The sequence below is a fragment of the Trichoderma harzianum genome (genome assembly GCF_003025095.1).
Source record: "Trichoderma harzianum CBS 226.95 unplaced genomic scaffold M431scaffold_1, whole genome shotgun sequence".
Classification (NCBI taxonomy): Eukaryota; Fungi; Ascomycota; class Sordariomycetes; order Hypocreales; family Hypocreaceae; genus Trichoderma; species Trichoderma harzianum.
Window position 1 is genome coordinate 2455290 of NW_020209249.1, and position 21162 is coordinate 2476451.

The 21162-nt window shown below is 51.8% G+C and overlaps 9 protein-coding genes across 9 annotated transcripts; 5 read left to right on the forward strand and 4 right to left on the reverse strand.

Annotated features, from left to right (window-relative positions):
• Nucleotides 1-4148: 4148 nt before the first annotated feature.
• On the reverse strand, nt 4149-5080 carry M431DRAFT_195486 (hypothetical protein). The gene has a single exon (XM_024913256.1). The coding sequence runs from the start codon at nt 4982-4984 to the stop codon at nt 4250-4252; it is 735 nt and encodes a 244-aa protein (XP_024780422.1). The 5' UTR covers nt 4985-5080; the 3' UTR covers nt 4149-4249.
• Nucleotides 5081-8510: 3430 nt separating this feature from the next.
• On the forward strand, nt 8511-9387 carry M431DRAFT_71096 (hypothetical protein; the record flags this gene model as incomplete). Its single annotated transcript, XM_024921858.1, has 2 exons — nt 8511-8665; nt 8883-9387. 2 exons carry the CDS (start codon nt 8511-8513, stop codon nt 9385-9387), a joined length of 660 nt encoding a protein of 219 aa, XP_024780423.1.
• A 241-nt stretch (nt 9388-9628) lies between these two features.
• Nucleotides 9629-11240, forward strand: M431DRAFT_195397 (hypothetical protein). The gene is made up of 4 exons (XM_024913255.1): nt 9629-9931; nt 10021-10115; nt 10180-10967; nt 11041-11240. The coding sequence occupies exons 1-4, from the start codon at nt 9870-9872 to the stop codon at nt 11119-11121; spliced, it is 1026 nt and encodes a 341-aa protein (XP_024780424.1). The 5' UTR covers nt 9629-9869; the 3' UTR covers nt 11122-11240.
• Nucleotides 11241-11665: 425 nt separating this feature from the next.
• On the forward strand, nt 11666-13884 carry M431DRAFT_477179 (hypothetical protein; the record flags this gene model as incomplete). The annotated part of the gene is made up of 4 exons (XM_024915543.1): nt 11666-11744; nt 11972-12823; nt 12913-13015; nt 13083-13884. 4 exons carry the CDS (start codon nt 11666-11668, stop codon nt 13882-13884), a joined length of 1836 nt encoding a protein of 611 aa, XP_024780425.1.
• Nucleotides 13885-14079: 195 nt separating this feature from the next.
• On the reverse strand, nt 14080-15033 carry M431DRAFT_477180 (hypothetical protein; the record flags this gene model as incomplete). The annotated part of the gene is made up of 1 exon (XM_024915544.1): nt 14080-15033. One exon carries the CDS (start codon nt 15031-15033, stop codon nt 14080-14082), a length of 954 nt encoding a protein of 317 aa, XP_024780426.1.
• A 505-nt stretch (nt 15034-15538) lies between these two features.
• Nucleotides 15539-17049, reverse strand: M431DRAFT_502914 (hypothetical protein). Its single transcript, XM_024918231.1, has one exon. It carries the CDS (start codon nt 16676-16678, stop codon nt 15869-15871), a length of 810 nt encoding a protein of 269 aa, XP_024780427.1. The 5' UTR covers nt 16679-17049; the 3' UTR covers nt 15539-15868.
• A 32-nt stretch (nt 17050-17081) lies between these two features.
• Nucleotides 17082-18453, reverse strand: M431DRAFT_70954 (hypothetical protein; the record flags this gene model as incomplete). Its single annotated transcript, XM_024921840.1, has 2 exons — nt 17082-17789; nt 17848-18453. The coding sequence occupies 2 exons, from the start codon at nt 18451-18453 to the stop codon at nt 17082-17084; spliced, it is 1314 nt and encodes a 437-aa protein (XP_024780428.1).
• Nucleotides 18454-19250: 797 nt separating this feature from the next.
• Nucleotides 19251-20693, forward strand: M431DRAFT_195702 (hypothetical protein). The gene is made up of 3 exons (XM_024913262.1): nt 19251-19540; nt 19643-19868; nt 19936-20693. The coding sequence occupies exons 1-3, from the start codon at nt 19368-19370 to the stop codon at nt 20581-20583; spliced, it is 1047 nt and encodes a 348-aa protein (XP_024780429.1). The 5' UTR covers nt 19251-19367; the 3' UTR covers nt 20584-20693.
• M431DRAFT_195683 (hypothetical protein) lies at nt 20694-21080 on the forward strand. The gene has a single exon (XM_024913260.1). The coding sequence runs from the start codon at nt 20804-20806 to the stop codon at nt 20996-20998; it is 195 nt and encodes a 64-aa protein (XP_024780430.1). The 5' UTR covers nt 20694-20803; the 3' UTR covers nt 20999-21080.
• The last annotated feature ends 82 nt before the right edge of the window (nt 21081-21162 follow it).

A 21162-nucleotide genomic window follows, 5' to 3' on the forward strand; every position in this document is an offset into this window, starting at 1 on the left:
CACTGATGCTAGCATGGAAAGCCACTTATGGGGGTCAACCCTACCAGACAGAATTCATGTGGGCGCATGCATGTCATGCAGCTTGGGGAAGCAAAAAGCAAGCCTGAAGCCCAACCCTATTTGCCGGGCAGAAGAGAAGTCAGAAGATCGTGACAAAAGGAAATATCACGGGGAACAGGAACGGCAGGTGAAAAGGTTCCTCGATTGACTTTTTTTCTTTTCTTTTCCCTTTTTCTTTTTTTTACGGCGGCATGCAAGGGCCGTCAAAAGGGTTGCCGCATGGACCACGGGATCAACATTTTGTGCCTTTTAGAAACCCTGGTCATGGCTGACGGCGACTCCTCGTATGCCCGGAATGTCAGCACTGCTGCAAACACTTGAGCGAGACCATCACCACAACAGTGCGTTTCTGTGTTACTCAAGATGCACTGCACGGCCTAGGATCAAAGCTCACCTACTTGCTACCGCCAGCATTGGGCAGCGGCGAGCATGCCAAGTTATGCCCTATGCCTCTTTTTCACACCCACCCCCTCCAAGTCATTTTTTTGGGGGCGCCATTCTGAGACCGAGAGCTCACCGCCAAATCGCTTGCCTTGCCTCGCCTCGCCTCGTGATCCTCATCGACTGATTGAGCAGATCCCATCTGGCCCTGAGCCGGCCCTGAGCCGGCCCTGGCCCGCCTCCCGCCAGATTTTCTTCGTGTCTGTCTCAGCCAGTGTCGTCATGGCCAAAAACTAGTGCAGGGACCGCTGCCCAATGATTCAACGCATATCACCGACGCCAAGGGTATCGCGGTTTCGGGGAGCCCTCCCGTTCTGCCGGCGACAGTCCACACGTCCGGTTGAGCCAATCCGTCTCCGCTGGCGCTGCCAAACGGCGAGCGCCATCGGAAAGGGCTTCCACAGAAAGTGTGGCAGAATCTTAAAAGACTCCTCACATGCCATCACTTAGCCGTAGCGCCGCATGGCGCCCCCTCCCGCGGAAGCTGGCAAAAGCTCGGTGGGTTCGAGCTCGAGAAGCTCTGATTGGGCCGCCAGGGGTATAGGAGTGAAGAAAAGGGGGACAGCCCACGAATCTATCGACCCGGCGAACCGGATTCCTGATCTTTTGCCTAGCATGTCACTCGAATTCCGGCCGTTTCAGAATCGCTTGCCCAGTAAGTCGGGTCGCGGACCCCCCTTAGGGCTAGTCCTGTTGTCAGAGCTTCTCCAGTTCTTCTCATGGCCTTGTTGCCACGCTACCACCTGGGTAATGCTATACCGATCCAAGGCTCTCGCAGCCTAGCAACCTCTTACTTCCAAGGTACAGCGCTCCGTAAAAAATGGTCGTTGTCTACTACGCACCCATGCAGTGCGCTACCCAGTCCCAGATTGATTACCGCCATCCCGGCATCTGGTCTAAGAGACAGTGAGCAATGCCGAGCGTGCGGCCAGTAATAAAGGGGGTTTGGGCAAAGGAGACTAGAAAATTTTTTTGCGCTTTACATCCGATTGTACAGTAAGGGAGGGAGCACAAACACCGAGTCCATGCACCTACTCCGCACTCAAACGCGAAATTGCCCATATTACCCAAGGCGGGGATCCGGATGCCAAACGGGGGGAGGGCATTCAATGCTCGTACTTTGCCAGGCGGTTAAGTCGGATAAGACCAATTTTTTGCGGTGCGGCTGAGCGGTGCCTTCGCCGTTCGTGATCCTTTTCTCGGGCGCATAATGCAAAACCCGGTTTCCCACCTGTGTCAAAACTGCATGGATCTCGGGCTTCAGGGTGTACGAGTACGGTGTGATTGGCGTTGGCCCGCGGAACGAAACAGATACTCGAAGCTACTTGGCATGATTTTCGCCTTCAGCTCCAGAGCTCCTTTTACAGCTTGCTCTAAAACGCCCAAGCACGTGGGTCCAGGCCCTTTGACCTCGTTTTCAATTTTTGTTCTCGAAACTTTCGAGTGGGCACACTTGGCTGGAACTGGATCTAGGGCGAAGCTCCGGTTCCATTTGGGCTGAAAACGCTAGCAAGATTCGAAGCATTCTAGGTCGGTGAGTCCACTCCGGGGAACGAAGCCGTCGAGCTCCGGGCAAATGAGAATTGTGTCGATATTGGCGCTAGGCGTCGGCCGATACGGCTGCAAGACTACCAACTGAGTTCCCGAGCTGTGGCTTAAATTGATCGTCCAGCCTGGGAGGTGTTGCGAGCTCTTCTTCCTGTACGTACGAGTACATGTGTGTACTATGCTTGAATGCCTAAATGGTATGTAAGGAGCGCACCATTCTTGTATGCGTCACATGGACAGTTTCGTACTACAAAGAGATGCACTTGCATTGGCGTCCGTGGCAGCTGTAGCGAAGCGATATCGATGATTCGTTCACTAACCGCAAGGATGCCCTAGCCAAGATAATGTGGTCGTCGGTACGGCGTTGGGTACAAACCGTGTGTGTGGTTACACTCTGGACGTCGAACGGTCTGGGTTGGAGATATCACTCGACACACACGCCCATGGGCTTTCGAGGAATGCAGGCTGCTAGAGTTACGGCATTAGGCGAGATGAAAAGTTGAGCGGCCAGTCCCGTCAAAGCCACGATGGACCTAGAAGGATTGTGACGAATACGGTGTATGGAGTACCGTATTTCTAATCGTCTGGGATCAGCCTTACGGTCGATCGAGTTCTCGGTTACAACGCCTGTTCATAGGCAGTTTTGCAGCAACGTTCAGGTCAGATTACGTCTAGGTCAGATTCCTCCGAAAGCTGTTCTGCGGGGTGTGAATGATGTTGCCATCGCCTTTCGGACGAGCTGGATGAGATGTTCTATTTCGAAACACGTTGATGCATCCGGTGGGCTGACTCTCGCATGCCGATTGACGTCCATTGCCGTAGCTGCTGGTGTGATCTGCACGCGGTGTCATTGCAGCATGAATGAGGACCTACGAGTATGCGCAATGAAATGCACGGCCATGCATCGCATGCAAGTGTCGTCGAATCTGTGCTAATGGATAATGCCACCATGCCACCTGTCTCGGCTACGCTTGATATTAAATCGAGTGTCATTATTGAGTTCTCGGTGGTATTCTGTACCAACACCACCAGTACTCGGTATACACCAGACGGACTGTGAACCTGGATGCCTCATACGTGATCGTGCTTCTGATCCGTAGGATTTGGGGTCCACTGTCAGCTAGGCCAACTTGCCCACGGCGAGCCACTTGGGCAACTCGCTCACCGTGGTGCTGTTCAAGACCCATGTCTGTGTGTACTCACAGGTTTGCCCACAAGTCGCGAAGGATTGCCGGGTATCAAGAAGACTTTGTGATAATACTCGTAGTGCTTGACCCGAGACCAGATACATGCATAGCTGCACGGTCTGCAAGGCCCCTTCGTAACGCCATTCTCAGCAGCAACTTGGTTCTTCAAGATCGACCGCCAATGCACTCTACAGTATGACTAGGCGCGGGCGTAAAGGCAGAGCCCTTGTCGATGGGGGCAGGGGCCGCGCAATAGACCGATACGAACCTGGCCCTTGCGCCTGCTCCATTACGGAGTGCGTTTGAACTTCATCGCCTCGTGATCATAAGCGGTCACAAGGCTGGTCGATTCTCCCTGTCCTGTCCTTTTGCTCTTCCCTTGAGCGCGGGAACATGCTTCAAATGGAAACAGCAGCATTAGCAGTATTGGAGGATCTGCCATCGGCTGAGAACCAACGATAACAACTCGCTTGTGCATTCGCAGGATTTCGACCGGGTAGAGAGGTTCGGAGTCATCCCATTCTCGGTTCGCACATTATTGACTCTCGATTTGATTGTCCTGAATCAGATGGGCTGATACGGGACTGGGGGGGGGGGGGGGGGGGGGGAAGCGCTCTCGCAACAGTCGTGCCCAATCAAACCGCCGTTGATCTGCAAACGCGTCCAGCTCCAGCCGCACGGCAATATCTACGATGTAGCCGTTTAGACAGAGCCTGTACTCGGTACTTGGGTGCTTGCTGGGCGCATATCTGTCTGTATTTGGTACCAAAAATGATATGACGGAGCGGGCATTCCCGGTGTCTACAAGCATGTGGGCATGAGTCTAATGCCCATGAATGCTCCGTACAAATATACACCGGTACCAATCGTCAATACATACTTTATGCTCCCGGTTATGGGAGCCTGCGCAAAGCCCCGGGATCTGTGACGAGGATCATGTTTCTGGGACTGCTGCTCCCTGGCATGCCTGTCTGCACTCCGGACAGGGCATTCAAGCAGACATATGCTCCGTATTACGGAGTACTCTGCATAACCCTCTGTATAGGCAAGGCGTTTGTAAGCATTTGCCTATTCGAACTGATTTGTTGAGGCACAGGAGGCAGGCCAATTGCGATGCATGCAGGACTGTCAGCCGAGTCTTGGTTTTTGATACAAATCACCCTTTTGGTAATATTTGTAGAGTCAGACGAGCCTGATGTGTCATTTTGCGCAGAAAAGTCGATAAGTGACCGTTGCGACGCATGTAGAAAAGTACGAGCAGAAAGGTATTTACTCCGTCCTTGGTAGACAAAGCTGTTTGAGATTACCTTGGCTGACTGTATTTGCACAATTTGCCTTAAATATCTCCTGGCAAACGAATTTCGGCTTTCGACCAGGTTAGGTTGGCCGCTGGCTTGCGTCTGCGATACGAAAGTACAAGGTGCATTGGCTCTCATCCCAATTGCCGCTTTTGGTTTGTTATCAACGCATTGTTTCTCACCAGGGCTGCAATTCATACAAAACATTCTTGTAAAAGCCCCGGTTGTGCCGGCGTGAAACTTCTTTGCCTTGTTCCGTATACAAGGTCTGTACATGTAGGCATGCCCAAGGTATGCCATGACAAATAGGCTAGGCAGTAAGTTGCTCTCTCTCGCATCCATCACTTCCCGCTCATGCATGTCGACAGATATGTGTTGTGTGTGTTCGCTGCCTGTAACACTTGGTTCGCTATATACGCATAAGAGCGTAATACAAAGTGCTCCGTACATAAGTTGCGGATTTGACGGCACCGGGAGCGGTTGGATTTCCACCCAAATCACCCAATGATGGGCTTTATACGGAGCATACTCCGGAGCTCCTGCAGCTGTTCGCAGATTCAGCGCCTCGCTAAGCTAACCACTCATTCACCGGCGAGTGGGTAGATGGGTGTTCAGAGAGTCGATGCCCTGCTCGCGAAACCTTCTACTCTTTGCCCCTCCTGCATGAGGGAAGAGGGGCACTGCGGCTGTTTTGCGCAATGAGTCTGGTGATGATCGACCTCATCATGCGTCGCCAAGAGGTGCTGAGCCCGTACAGGATGCTTAGAAACGGAGTTTGTGGCCTACAGGCTTCCTCACTCAGCATGCCGGAACCACAGGCGCATGATCCCTAGCATGGAGAACTCTCTACCCGATGAGATTGACTGTGGGATTGATTGGTCTCGTACAGCACATCCCTGTTCAGCTGGTGGTCGGGGTAGGTTGGTAGGCTACCCTGATGCACACGCACCCCGTCCATCACATACCGCACAACTAGCTCCATCGGGCGAGCTCCCTTGGAACCAAGGTAGAGTCAAGTACCCTGGGGTCCGGCGAATGGGGTGAGTCAGAAGGGCGAGATGCAGAGCCAAGCCTGTGGCTGATGCGATATCGAGCGTTTTTGGTGCCTTGCTGTTTGATAGCCGTCAGCTGTACTCCATACAGGCATGTACGAGCATGCACAAGCAAAAGGCTGAGGACTCCATAAACATCGGAGGAAAGGTCCAAGTTGGCCTCTTGCATGAGGTGACGGGCGCGTTTGTCTCGCCCCCAGGAAAATTGCGACGACAATGGATGCAGCCCTAGCATGTCGCATTGATACAGAGCTGCAATGAGAGACTGCCATGAGGGGGCCTGGGGTGAGATCCCCGCTCAGGGCTCGCTCTTTTGCTTCTCCTGTCTTTTCGCCCTTCTTTTTTTTGGAGAGGAGGAAGTGGCAGAGCTGGCGCTGCAGTGCGCAAGAACGCTCCTTTTCACATTTTACGCGAGTTTGCTGTGGGTGTAAGACGCTAGACCTGCTGGTGTCACACGACATGAAGTTGGGAAGCAATATTAGACGGCCTTTTGAGGTATTTTGAAAGCCCCCTCGTCATGGCCAATTGGCAGCTTTTGTCGACCATGAACACCGCTGTTTCCCAACCTGAGAAGCCTCATGTACGGATTCATGTACGGAGCTCCGACCGATACAAACGGTGGCATCGACGGAGTAGAGTGCAGACGACTTGTAAGATTGAGCATGAGTCGTGATAGCGTGGCAGCTGTTTTTGGTCTGGCACACTCTCGGATCCCGACAGCGCGGTATGCATCGCCTGGGCTGGTGGGAACGGGCCGCCGTGGCTCATAGCGCTGGAGCCAGGATTAGAGATGGGCCTGTTGCGAACAGCCACGAAACCGCGTCAAAGAGAGAGGGATGTGCGGAGCTCTCTTCCTAGTTGCGAGGGGGTTGCGCGCGCGCGCGCGCCTTGTTACGAAGTACAGATGTACAGTAATCCAGGGCTGACCCCGTGTGGTCTGGACAAACTAGATGGTTAATACCGTAGAGAGGCATACACCCCCCTGGTAACAGCAGCCGCCGCCGGGCTGGTGTGATAACGAAGGTGATGGCCCAGAGCTGGAGGGCTCGTGTCTAACCCAGGCACAGGCCCTGTATACAATAGTCCGTGTACGGTAGCAGCGTTGGTAGAGTAGCACTCGCTCCCAATAGTCTCCGACGTGTAACACGGCTAGAGAATACGGTCAAGGCGGCATGCGTATGTATGTACGAGGTACCCGTAAGCTCCCTTCTTCCAAGCAGCCTTGCACAGCTTCCCCACGCATTGCTTCCAGGCAGTCACTGTACATTCTTGTGGCTTCCCCATGCTGGGAAGTGGGTGAAACAGCCAATCGGACCCATGGCCATGCTGCCATGTGAGATTTTGAGATGTGCGATTTGGGGTCTAGGGCTCGCTTTACAGGCTATCTGAAGATGCCTTTTTTGGTCCTGGGCGGCTATCCGCGGCGCCGGCGTGACGTAGGCGGCGTCAGGCGACCAGATCTTATTGTTTCATGGGGGCTCTTTCAAGCAGCTGGAGAGGCAGGACGAGATGGACTGGTCCAGGGGGATCTGTTTGCGGCTGTTGTTGTAGCCGGGCTGATGATTCGTGACTACTCCGCGGGCTGGGCTATTTGTGAGCTGCCGAGGGTCCACAACGCGGCCCGGGCGAGGATCCCCATGAAGCCCTGTCCAAGCTGGACGATCCAAGGCGCAACTCCTGGATGCAAGCGACGGCTGAGCGCGAGAAAGGTGAAAAGCTTGGGCTGGGCATAGCGTAGAGGGCGCAGGATCGTGCGTGATATGACCTATGGCCGGGCTTTTTGCCTTTCGAATCTGCGGACCGGCTCGCATCCAATGCCAAGTCAGGGCGGGTCTAGTCTGGCCTGGCCTGGCCTTGGTCTTGGTCTCATCTCATGGGCTAGACGAGGGGCCGAGCTGAGCTGCCGCGCCGCCATCCCATATCATTACCTCATCCGATTCTTGTTTGTGTTGCCATAGCTATGCAGTAGGTCAGCAAGCTGCTGCTTTTGTACCACCACCACCTGTATGTTACATGTAGCTAATATTATATTTACGCAAAACGTATTTGGGTTTGGTTTGTCGCAAATTTGGCTTGGGAGGATTGCAGCCTTTGATAGCCGCCAACCGCCTAGGAGGGAGACTGGAGGTGCATCTCCGAGGGGGGGCGAGAGCGGCTTGACGTCGGTGAAGCAAAACAAAACGGAACAGAGCAGAATAAGGCAATGCAAAACAATGACAAGGTGAGTGAAGAAAGAAAACCTGGAAAAAAAAAAGTTGAGTGAAACACTGAAGCCGCAAAAGTGGGCAGCCCGGGTGATTGCCTTAGCCGATGCGTCCAAATCGCACTACTGGGCCAGGCGCCGTCTCCACAGTGAACCTGCGACCTGCACTTCATAGCAAAATTCGCAGAGTCAAGCTCCCAGGACAGGCATCCAGACGATTTCTAGGGCGAGCATCAAGGCGAGAGCCGAGACCGCAGACACAGACGGAGCACGCCTGATTCAAGGACAATAAAGAAAGAAGGAAAAAGCACCCGGACAACCACCGGACCAGATCGCCGCCGTCGCAAGCTGGTTTGGTCTAGCCCATACAGGTGGCGCCGCGGAAGACGACGAGACGTGCTTTGTACAGCAAACAAACTGCAGCCAGGCGCACACCTGTCCATCGGTCAGTCACACCTTGCAAGTCTCAATGGGCAGATGGTCCAGTAGACGGCGAAAGAGCCCTTGAGAGAAGCGGCAGCGAACGCACACGCCTCTCCCTTTCTCCCTCTGTCTCTTCCTTTAATTTCCCTTCCTGGATATTCCTGCTTTGAACTTCGGCTCATACGGCTAGACGCAGACGAATCCACGATAACGCCGCTGGCCAGGAGCTGCGAAACTCCTTCCCGACCCGCCTGAGCCTCGATAGGAACAAGGACACCGCAACAGGCGAAACGTCATAATGGCGGGCAAGAAGAGCCAAGACAACAGCAAAAAGGCCGCGGGTAACGCGCGCAAGGCGGACAGCGCCGCGAAGAAGAGTGCAGCGGCAGAGGCCGAGCGGGAGATGGTTGAGGGCGAGAAGTGGCAACAAGGAGCCAAGAATAACTCCAAAAAGTACGTACGAATACGTGGCACGATGGCGCATAACATGGCATCGCTACGCATGCCTAGTCTGCGCTCGCTCGCCTCATACGGCTGGCTACGTGTCCAAGGTTCTTCCCGTTCCTGTTTCCCCCTTCCGCCGTGATCCACACCTGTGCCTCTCCCCCTTTACGATGCCCACCGCCCTCTGGTAGTTTGCTACCAGTGGCTGACAATTGGCTCTCTCCAGGGAAGCGGAAGCCGCCAAGAAGGCCGAGGCCGCGCAGAAGAAAGCTGAAAAGGACTCATTGATGAAGGAGGAGGAAGCTAGCTTGAATGCCCGTTCAGAGCCTAAGAAATCTAAGACCGCAGTCAAGAAGTCTCGGGGTCTGGACCTGTCGCAGCTGGATGACGACAAACTTGGTGCTCTCAGTGCCTCGGGTATCGACAACGCCCTCGATGCTCTGTCCCTTACGACCGGTGGGGACGATTCCAAGATTGACCAACACCCCGAGAGGCGATTCGCCGCCGCCTATCACCGATACGAAGAGCGAAGGCTCGCTGAGATGAAGGCGGACGGTAGCGGCACTGGGCTTCGACTGGAGCAACGCAAGCAGAGGATCAGAAAGGAATTCGACAAGAGCCCCGAAAATCCCTTCAACCAGGTCACTGCTTCATACAATGCTTCTCGGCACGACATCAAGGATATCAAAGCCCAAGAACTTGGCAAGATTGAGAAGAGGCTGGGACACTAGATGCTGTTCTGATATACGAGTACTTGGAGCGCCCATGAAAAGTTTATGACACTCATCCGATTGGTTTATACTGCGTTGTATAGAGAATAGGTTTGAAAGAGTGAATCGGACATTGGAGACGAAAAAAGGCCCAAGAAAAAGCCCAATTGACTACATTCTGCAAGCAAACACTTCAACTTATGTACTCATATATTGTCTACCAACGGTTCTTTGAAAACTTGGAATTCTTGCTACTTTGCCACCCCGCGGTGCGAAATTCCACGACGAGTGACGTCTCAACCCCGCGGTAACTGCTACATCATTTTGTTGAGTTTGCGCGGCAGAATATCTCACCGCTCATCTTCACCGCCTTCGCATCCCGGTTGCCCGGGATTATGCCAACTCCTTGTCATTTGGCCGTGTTGCGAGTGTCAACTAGTGAAAGAGTGCACTTCCCGATTGCATCTATGCGATAGAAAATAAAGAAAGATTCGCTGGCCGATATGACTTCTCTCGCCTTGGGGCATCTGCCCTCGCTGTGGCGGCAGCACTTGCTATCGGAATTGTGAGTAGTGCGCGTGCGATAATCAGGTGGAAGAAGCCGAGGAAGCAATGTAAACACGCTTGACGTCAAAGCTAACCAGCCACCGACAGCGCCGGTTTGAAGCAGGCGTGCCCCGAAGGAGTGTTTGTTAGTTTGACTCCTGGCGATCCGTCGCTTTGGTCAGCGGTGCTTTTCGTTCGTCATGGTAAGTCTCGACGAATACCGTCTCTGTAATGCTTACTCTAGCTGATCTCTAATTCTGTTGAAAGGCCCCTATGCTCCGGCTGTTCTTCGATTTCAAATCTTGTTTCCCGATGCCTACCCCCGGGCTCCGCCTCTGGTTACCTTTTCGACCGACATCTTCCACCCTCTCATCACTCCTCTGACAACGCACATGTATCCCACGAGTGCTGAAACCGATGGGAGCACTGCCGAGAGACCAAGGTTACCTCCTGGGGGCTTCAGCTTGGAGCACGGATTTCCAGAGTGGTTTGGTGGTTCCGCAGCTGGAAGCCGCCACCGTAGTCGTGATCGAAGGGGCCCATCGCCATCAGCATCGTCTACAAAATCAGGACAGTCTTCGAGCGACAAGCCACCGATGGTACCCCCCAAAGACGACGTGCCGCGGTATATGCAGACAGATCAGAAGACGATATCGACATATTCCCTATTAAAGTACATTCGAAGCTCTTTTGATAAAGCTGAGGTTCTCGATACTGTACCTCTTGCTGCGGCTGGAAACCCCGGGGCTTGGCATGCGTGGCGTACACATAGGCGCAAACAAAGAAAGGCGCTTAACGAGAATATCAAGAGCAATCGGCTAAGCAGGCTAAGTATCCTAAGTGATTTACAGCCAAAGGAGAATGCCAGCGAGCAGGGCGATGCCATAGCGTTTGACGCAAGAAGCATAGCCTCTCAGTCCACCATGGCCACTATGGCCAGGGAGCCTGGGGAGTGGAATTGGGATGGTGTCTGGGAAGACAGGGTCAAGAAGGGCGTGGCATCCACCCTGACCGAGTCAGTGTTATACGGTGCATCGGGAATCTCCGACGATATGGTATGTTGTGCAATTGTTGTCATGATTGCTGACTCTTGTGTAGTATGTCTCGCTAACCGTGCACTTCATCCAGATTCATTTTTTGGCGCTGGAGGAGGGAACCATTGAAGCCGTCAAGGGCAATCTTCGTCGAACACTGGATGCCTCGGTATGACGTCGTCTTCGTATCGTCTTTTCCCATCCTTGCGATTTTTTGTTTTGGCACACAAGTTTTGCAAATAGCCAGCCATACACTTTTGTTACTCTCTTCCAACACCTCATATTCCGTACAGGCTTTAATGATTTGCACCATAGCATCTGAACTCTGAGAAAAGGGCTGGCCCAATATAGTTGATATCAAGATTGCGTATTGTTTTCGAGCTTGCGTATGTGCTTGTTGCTTGAGTATCTCCATGTATATTTGCCCCTTCTTTTATAGTGTCATCATATCTGAGGTACCTACTTGTATATACCAGCTGTTAGACTGTATCTATCGTTATCACATTATTCTGCAAAACGTAGCCACGACGGCCTTTCTTCCTGCTGCTCCTTCGTATTATTGTTTCCTCACACCTGAAGTTTCTTCTTCTTCCAAAGGATGAATCTAAGGCACTCAGCACCTTCCTCCCTGTCATGTTAATTGCCTAGTACGTACTCATCTAACTTCTCCGAATACCTGTGTACTCACTTCTTGAACTCTCTCCATTGTTTCTTCCGCCATGCAAAATGATTCTACATTAGCTGCTATCATTCCTGCCAACGACAGTCCTTGGGTCATCTGGGAGCATCCAGCTTCAGGTATTGCCTTTCTCGCCGTTGTTGTTTCCATTGTTATTCTCGTCGCAGCATTTGTTTCCACCGCATGCCTGCCAGTATATTCGTACGGATCAGACTGGGGATTCCATTTTACGCATCTACAGAGGAACCAACCTCCAGATTCCAGTGTTGCATAATAGGTGCAGCTTCGACATCTATAAGCTGCCCCGACTGACATTTGAAACGCATCGCGATTGTTAAAATCGCAGAGTCAAGACTTCACTCATTTTTGAGCTACAGCGCTGACCGCTCCATCTTCTCCAGCATGGAACATATGGAGAAGAAGTCACCAGCTTGTTTTGAGCCCTCTACATCGAAAGATCGAATACTTGTGAAAGAGAAACCGAGTCCTCTCCGAATCATCAAAAGATGTCGTAGTAGAAATGGGTACAGCGGGAAGAATCCCAAGGACAGCTGCTTGCCATCATGTTTTGACGTTAGCCCGATTAACAGCCCACCTGGGGCATTAATGTGGTCTGAAGATGGGACTTTGAAGATTCCAAGACGGCGGCCAAAGACTATAATCGAAGAGAAGTATATGAACGATGCGGCACCAGATTCACGTCGATCTTCACAGAGGTCAAGCTTCGGCCACAGTACGGTGATTATGGACAACAATGACAGCATTAACGAGCAGGATAAAAAGCATCGAACCCCATCTTTTTTTCGCTACCCAGTTAAGTTTACGACCTTTCGACGAAAGCGCCATAGCGATAAAGGCAATTTTGAAAACGCAAATGAAGATGCCACCTTGTTGAGGTGTATACCCCTAAAAGAGGGCAGTGTGCGACTTTACTCTTCCTCCCGAGCAAGCTCCAGATGTACAAATAATGATCCGAAGAATACCTACTGCTCCATGGACTCCTCTTTACTATCAGACTCCTCACTGCCGGAGAAACCTGGTCTTGTATTGTCTCCTTATATCCGCGTGGAATCTGAGACGATGGGAATATCCAAAGGTCAACAGCACCTCTGGGCCGCGGTCGAAGTAAGCGGCAGACTCTCCACGGCCAGCAATGAGCCTGAGACTGAACCTCAGACCACGCCGTGTTTAGATCAAGGTTTGTGGTCTACCATTTACATTCCCATTTCTGAACTATGCTGCCGAAGCGTACGCCTTCACTGTCAAAGCTCTAATGAATTGAAATAGATACTTGCTTGAGGTTCGGCTATCTCTATGATCTCACAGTAGACATACTACCCACGCCAAAGTCATCTCTGCTTCAAATCACTTGTCAACAGCAATTTCCAATGTAAGTTCATATGTTACATCCAAGCATTGAATATTGAGGTAAATTAACACAACGATTCCACATATAGCACCATGTTTGCAGGATCGAGTGTTCTGCTTCTCGTACATGTAATGTGCCAGTTGGGGATAGGATCTTCTTCTTCACTCTCCTTTGCACCGAAACAGCACAAGCATATCAGGCAAAGATCAGACGAACTAATGGAAGACCTCGAGCTGCAACTTGGAGATTCTCTGATGACTTACATGAGTATACGTGTGTCTTATTCACACTCTGCATTCCCTTCCAGGTCGACGTCGGTAGGGGCAGTTGAAATGTCTTCGTTCCATACCAAACTCAGTACGACTGCGGAAGCAGCCATAACACCGCACAACGCGCTCTGTCCATGGTCCCCTCATCCAAGACCGGTCAAAAGTCAGTTATTCCCACTGATTGAACATCACTGGGGTCCCCAAAAAGCATCTGACGCGATGCGACAAATGTTGGCGCAACGCTCTGCACTATCTCCAGATCATGATAGAGCTCTAAGAGAGGGATATGAGCAGCATATGGCACGTGAGCCTCTGCATCACCCTTATACTCCAACAATTTCTCCGAGGCAAACTAGCCTCCAAGGGACGCAGCAGATGAGAGTAAAATCGCGCCCTTCAAGTCACCCTCTGTCAGTGAAAAGGGTGTCGCATGATTGGGAAGTTGGAAGTAGGGGAGTATCTGATGGGAGAATTCCTGAAAGAGTGAGATCCCCATATGGCGACTGCAACGAGGATGGAGAAGATGACAAGAGCGGCAAGGGTCAAGGCCAGAAACATGGAACTACAGGAGATAATGGGAAGAAGAACGCCAGTCTTTGGACTTGGGCAACATGGTTTTAGCATCTGGTTGGTCCCTTTCAAACGAAACGTTTGTAGACTACCAATCAAGCAACTGTGCCGTTTACGTTTAGTAACATGTATTAAATGGTTATGGAAGGACGTTAGGGTTTTTTGTTTGTTGTACAAGAGTTTATTCGTTTTTTTCTTCTTTGTATGTATAATTTCTTTTCTCTATGCTTTCTTACATGGCTGGACTTAATTCAGCTCATCCTTCCAGGGAATAGAGATTTGGGCTCCCTTGCGAGACACGGTAATGGCCGCGGCCTTGTTAGCCGCTCTGATTGCAGTGTCAATATCGAAGTCGCCTGATCCGGCGCTCACGACGGCCAAGGCGTATGATCCAACAAACGTATCGCCCGCAGCAGTTGTGTCCACGACGTCAGCCTTGAGGGCAGGCACCAAGGCCGATTTGCCATTCTTGGTGGCATAGTAGACGCCTCGGCCGCCGAGGGTGATGATGACGTTGCTGACGCCTCGCTGGATGAAGAGAGCGCCGACTCGCTCGAGACCGGTTAGGTCGTCGAGATCTGACTCTTTGCAGCCGGAGAGGATAGCGGCTTCGGTCTCGTTGACGACGAGATGGGCAAGGTTGTGGTAGGCCTCGTCGGGGAGTGTCTTTGCGGGCGCCGGGTTGAGAAGGACGGGGATGCCGGACTCGTTGGCGGTGCGGAGAGCTTTCAAGACGGTGTCAAAGGGGATCTCCAGCTGCATGATGAGCAGATCCGGGCGAGGGCCGGGGAGGGTGGAGAATTGCTCCGGCAGGAGGGTGTGGTTGGCCTCCGCAGAGAGGATGATGCGGTTCTGGCCTGACGGCTCGTCAACGACGATGATGGCGATGCCCGTCTTGCCATCTTCGCGGACGGCAACGGCCGAGGTGTCGACGCCGTAAGAGGTCAAGCTGGAGATGAGCTGCTGGCCATATGTGTCGGAGCCCACAGCGCCGATCATGGAAACGTCGGCGGCCGGAGCAGAGAGGTCGGAGGAGCGGGAGAGCTTGCCGCAGGCGACGGCCTGGTTGGCGCCCTTGCCGCCGGGAGATGTGTTGAAGTGGTTGGCGGTGAGGGTCTCGCCGGGTAGAGGGTGATGGGGGACATAGGAGACGAGATCGATGTTGAGAGAGCCGAGGACGGTGATTCTAGGGCGAGCCATGGCTACTAGAGAGAGGGTGGAAGCTTGGCTTTGCCTTGGATTTTTCTTTGGTGGTGATGTGATGAGTGAAGCTTTCAATGCGCAGTCGTGGATCTGATGAAATCGAGAAAAATGACAGACGCTGCCTCTCGAGTTTGCGACCCGGTCTCTGGATTAAGGTTGTGGGATAACTATGGAATGGGTTCGTATGGGGGAGACGACAGTTAGACGACGGGACCCCGCGATGGCCCTCTTTTGTTTGATATGGACTGCAGAGCAACGAAACTTGAATGTTTTGGTGAGAAATGGCGGGGTGCCGCCATGCAGATAATTCAGAAGCTGCCCCTCCACACCCTCCGGAATGCCCCAGTTTCTAGAACTGTTTTCGGCCGGTGCCGAGTCATGCAGCTCTTTGCAACCCCTAGTTTGCTAGTTTCCATCTGCTAAGAGGTATTGGAGGCGCTTTGTCTGTAATAGGCATTGTAGGCTACCATTGCCATTCTCTGATCCTCTGGGGAAAAGTCCGCCCACGTAAGCAAGCCCAACGTCACAATCTGCTGTTGGCGCACAAGCTAGGTACTCGTTTTTTCTCTCTCTGTGACGGCCGGGTCCGAGTACGGAGCCGGGGGAAGCTGGCCCGGAGAGAGCCGAGCTCGGAAGTTTGTGTTACGTCTTAAATACATTCCTTCTTTGATCAGATGTCACGATCCGGTGATCGAGTTTGCACCAAACAGCAGTTTGTGTGAAACAACATGCAACCGAAATGCAATCTTCTCCGTGGGCAACCAGCCTTGGAATGGCGTACCGATCAACAGACTTTGTATATAAAAATAATAAGTGATTGAGCCGTTCTTGTCTATTTCCGGAGCGTGCCGCACAGCACAACGTCTTCGCCGAATGGGTGCCATGATACATGCGAGAGCCTCGCAACCGGGAAAGGAACTCCCGCTGAGTCGGTGACCCGGTCTGGAGACACAACCACGCCGCCTTGTCCCAGCCACGTCGGGGCAATCGTTACAATGACCGAGTCGATCAGGTTGTGGTAGGCAGGGTCGAGGAGCGAATTGATAATTTGGCCGCCGCCCTCGACCATGACGCTGGCCAAATCTTCCGCTTGCAGAGCGGCGAGAATGTCGTCCCAGCTGAACCGTAGCCGGCCAGTTGCTTCAAAGCGGGTAGTGCGCACATGAATGTATTTGCCTCCATGCTCATGAAGCAGTTCAACACTCTCGGGAGGCAGTTGTGAGGCGTCTATGCCAGTGAGGACAAAGGGAGCAAGCCCGGCACCGCTCCGACACACTTCAAAGACCTTGTCAGAGCGGCGTGGCGTCCATCGAAGGTTGGCATCAATGACTATGGGCCGCGGCTGGTGAGAAGCTCCTGCAATCCGGCAGTTGAGAGCCGGATCGTCTGCCAACACCGTAGACACACCAACAAGAATGGCTGCGTGCCGGGTCCGTAGGTAGTGGGTCATGGCCTTTGAGCCTGGGCCAGAAAGACGAGTGCGGACCCCAGGCGCGAGTGACAGGCTGGAATCAAGAGAAGTTGCAAAGGTCAGTGTGACAAAGGGACGTGATCTCGAGGCATCCTCAGAATTGGGCGTTGGGGGTAGGCGAGGCTCGAGAAGGGCTGCCGATTCGGCGGGAAATGTGAGTTTCTCAGCCATTGTGATATTCGTGCGGAAGAAAATGAAGATGGACGCTGAGCAAAATTATCGTGGAAATGAAAGAGGAAAGAAGGGGGGAAAGAGAAGCAGGCGCAAATAGTGAGAGATAGTTGCATGGATGGAAATGTGTTGAGCTACCTGAAGGTGCAAGTTTTGGTGTATGCATACGGAGTACAGTGGGGCCTAAAATCTCACACGTCGTTCCCACTGTCTCGCACAATCTTGCAGCTCGGCTACAAGAACGGGCTGTGAACAAGCAGAACAACAGACCCGAAAAGATCTTGAGTATGTTTGAGCACGCGAAAAGCTTCTTTGGTCATGAGAATCAGGCATATTTGCAGAAATTTGGCACAATAGAAGTCTCTGGTGACCCTTTTCACTGTGTAGATTCAGGTTAATTGTGTCAAGGCGGCTTCGATGTTGTCTTCTTGTTACGTATAGGGATTCCGTCTTCGTCAAATTCAGCCCATTCGAAAAATGTACATCCATCTTTATCAGGGATGGCGCTCGCATAGCACATCCAAAAGTATTTTCCATGGTTCTCTTTTTTTCGCTGCACAACACGCAGCACACAGGGAACTTTACAGTGACATCTTGGTGTAAGTGAAGGGTGCATCTCTGCCCGATAGTCTCGATACGTGATGTTGATCCGCTTGTTCCCTGCGATGGGATGTGGATCGATGGACAGTGCCGGGGAGATAGAATGTTTCCACTCTTCCTGCATCTCGGCATGCATCACAAGGAGAGAGTTATGCGGCAGGTGAATTGATATCTGACCCTCGCCATCTGGATCATCTGGACGCTTCGTTTCTGCATCTCGCGGTAGAATTTTGCGCACACGAAACTCCCGTGCAACGCCCAGGGAGATTGATCCGATGACAGCTCGGGGGCCCAAGTATGTAAGATGATCGCTATGCCACCCTACGTTCTGTTGGGCTCCAGCGTAGCAATTCACGAAGGCGGCGTTTGGCACCCAAGGTTTAAATGGTTGGTGTCTCAGTTTTTTGCCTCCAGGGTATCGAGTCTTGATGCGATTTTGGATTTGCTCGTTGACTGTCTCTTGGACGATTGGTTTCACTTTAGCAAGTGTCGGCGTGAGTTTGCGTACATCCTACACAGCCACGAGAATCATCACCTGTGCGCCAGACGGACAGAAAACGAAAACTCACATTCAGCATGCCTCCATTATAAAAGTAATCATGCTTTTGCTCCTGGATTTTTTCGAACGACTCGAGAAACAAGCATGAAGTGTGCGGGCTGGCTACAATATTCTCGAAAAGCTTAAATGTGATTTGCTCAAACGATTTGGCTTCGTCTAATAGCTCTCTCAGGAGGTCATCCGCAAGCTCATTGGGGAGAAAATTGTGGATAATGGTGCATGGAGTGTGCTCTGCAACATCTTCCGGGTCGTATAGATGCAGGGTGCTTCCCTTTTTGGATTTCGTCTTTTTCTTGGGCGGTGATAATGATCCATCACTGGGTTTTGCATACTGCCTTAGGGACTGCTGGTGTCCTATGACAGCGTTCTTCTTTGCTCCAGGACGATAGGATTTTAGAGATTCTGACGCATTGCTGACGGAACCATCGTGGGCGAGGAGGACATCTAAAAGAGTTTCTTGTTCAATTAGAGGGTGTAATGAGGATAACATGGCGAGTTTGATCTCAGTCGATTCTTCGCCATCTTCCGCATGTTCCAGGGTTGCTTCCGGTTCGGGTTCCGGTGTAGCGTTTACATGGGTCGATTTCCGCTTTGGACGCGTGAGAAAGGCCTCCATGTAGATGCCTAAAAGCAACAGCTATGCAGAGAAATTGTTATGGAAAAAAATAGATAGAGAATAATGAGAAACTCTAGATTTATATAACGATTTAAATTTTCATGGGAAAATGGACAAGGTAAGTGCAATGGAGAAAATCATGCGCGATCAGTCCACGACAATTAACGGCAGGCGTGAGGCGTGACATCAAAAGCAACACGAACCCACGTGATCCACTTTGTCCAAAAGTGGCAAAAAGATTAGAGAGCCTCGATAGATCGATTTAGAATGCATTGATTTATGCGAAAGATGATTCCACGTCCATAAAGCAAGGGAGACGAGAGTTGAGTTGAGGCTGCCTGATCACCATCCGAATGCTCAACCAATCGACCTGGATGGTGAGGAGGAGATCGATGCAAAGGAGCCGGGGAACCGTTGGCGATCATCACTGCAGGAGATGCATGAATTCTCAACAGCGTCTTGTGCTTCGATAGAGTCACACATGAAACTTTAATTACTGATGCATTCAATGTATTAGTTCTTACATGGAAGCTGTCAGTCCCTCGAGATTTGTTTGTCCTTGTCTCGCCAACATCACTCACGACCTTGGTTTCTATTTTAGGCATAGGGTAGCACGTTTAAGTGGCACTCCAAGAATATGGGGAAAATGGTTGCGGCAGATCCCAGGGCCGAGGCACATGTCAGATTAAGCGGACCTCGACATGCAAACCGAAACCAAACAACAGCTCACGGCCAGCAGCGCATCGAGCTAAGAACATTCATTTTCCCTCCATTGGACATATCACGATAACCTCTATCCCGGCATATTGTCCCATTTTCATCTCTAGGCCAGCTCTTGAGCTCAGATGCGCCTTTGAGGCGCTCCCCTCCCCTCCTCTTCTCCTCCTCCCCACCAAGACGAAGCCGAAACCACAATGGCCGCCATGCTCGAGTTCCGCACCCAAGGGTTCAATCCCTATGCGGTCAAATACTCGCCGTACCACGACTCTCGTATTGCCGTCGGGACAGCCGCCAACTTTGGCATCGTCGGAAACGGCAGACTCTTTGCCCTGGCGCTGACGGCGCAAGGCATCCAAGTTGAGAAAACGTGTGTTTATATATACCATAGAAGTCCAGCTCTATTCAAAATGGTACATGTCGGGAAGTGAATTGAGGCTGACAAAGAGGGTTTGAAAATTTGCGCCGGCAGATTCGATACAAACGATGCGATATACGACCTTGCCTGGTCCGAGATTAACGAGAACCAGCTCGTGGTTGCTTGCGGCGATGGATCTCTCAAGCTCTTTGACATTGGCATGAAGGAGTTTCCCATCATGATCTTCCATGAGCACAATCGCGAAGCTTTTGCCGTTGCTTGGAATCCCATCACCAAAGATACCTTCATCTCTAGCTCATGGGACGGGACCGTCAAGATTGTACGTCTTGATAGATGATATACACTCCATTCCCCTTCTTCATACTTACAAATCGTTCCTCTTCTAGTGGTCGCCTACCCGCCCCTTCTCCATCAAGACTCTGCCCATTGGTAGTTGCACCTACAGCGCCTCATTCTGCCCTTCCAACCCCTCCCTAATCTCAGCGGCCTCTTCCGACTCTCACCTCCGAATATTCGACCTGCGAATGCCCTCTTCCGCCAAATATCACCTCGCCGCGACCGTTCCCGTCCATGCACCACCAAGCCATCCCGGCGCCATGCCTGCCGGTGGCCCGCCCTCTGAAATCCTCACGCACGACTGGAACAAGTACCGAGACACCGTCATTGCCACCGGCGGAGTCGACCGGCTGATCCGCACCTTTGACATCCGCAATCCCAACGGCGGGCCGCTCTCCGTTATGCATGGCCACGAGTACGCCGTGCGGAGGCTCTCATGGAGCCCCCACGCGAGCGATGTTTTGATCAGTGCCAGCTACGACATGACTGTGCGGCTGTGGAACGACGCCTCGAATCAACCTCAGGGGCCTGTCCCTACGGCCCAGCCTGGCGCGCAAATGGGCATCATGAATAGACACACGGAGTTTGTCACGGGTGTCGATTGGTGTCTGTTTGGCGCTGGCGGCTGGGTGGCTTCTGCTGGTTGGGATGAGAGGGTTCTGCTGTGGGATGCTAACCTTTTGATGCACCCGCGGTGAGAAAAATGGGGAGCAAGATTTGCATTAATCGAAAGAGAAGGAATACAAGAAAGCACGCGGTTTTGTTTTTGATACCAGAGGCATATATATATGTATATCTATTGAAGAAGCCACCTTGGGGGAAATTAGTGATATCCTTGATAATAAGAGCGTCATGTAATGGCACCAGTGAAATTGCGCCTTCATATATCATTACGATTGTGAGAATTGATTGTGTTTCATGTGTGAAATACAAGTCATGACTATACTACAGAGTAAACCAATATATATCATTACATGCGTCATGATGTTTTGTTACAAAGAAATCGAGGAGATTGTGCCTTTTTTTTTTGTCCCGTCCCGCGTCTTCCAAACTGTAGAACCCAGTAACACCGTAGAAAAAAACGATAATGTACAAGCCGTCTATATGGATTGAGTTTTGAAACATGTAGCCGTAAAATACCACGCCTTATCCAGCAGAGCACCTCACCCTGAGCAGATACAAAGCGTCAAAAAATCGTAGAATAGTGAGAGTTTTCGCTGCTTCTTGTGAATGCAGCCTTTGTCGTCTCCCCAAGCATCGTGTTGAGAAAAAGAATT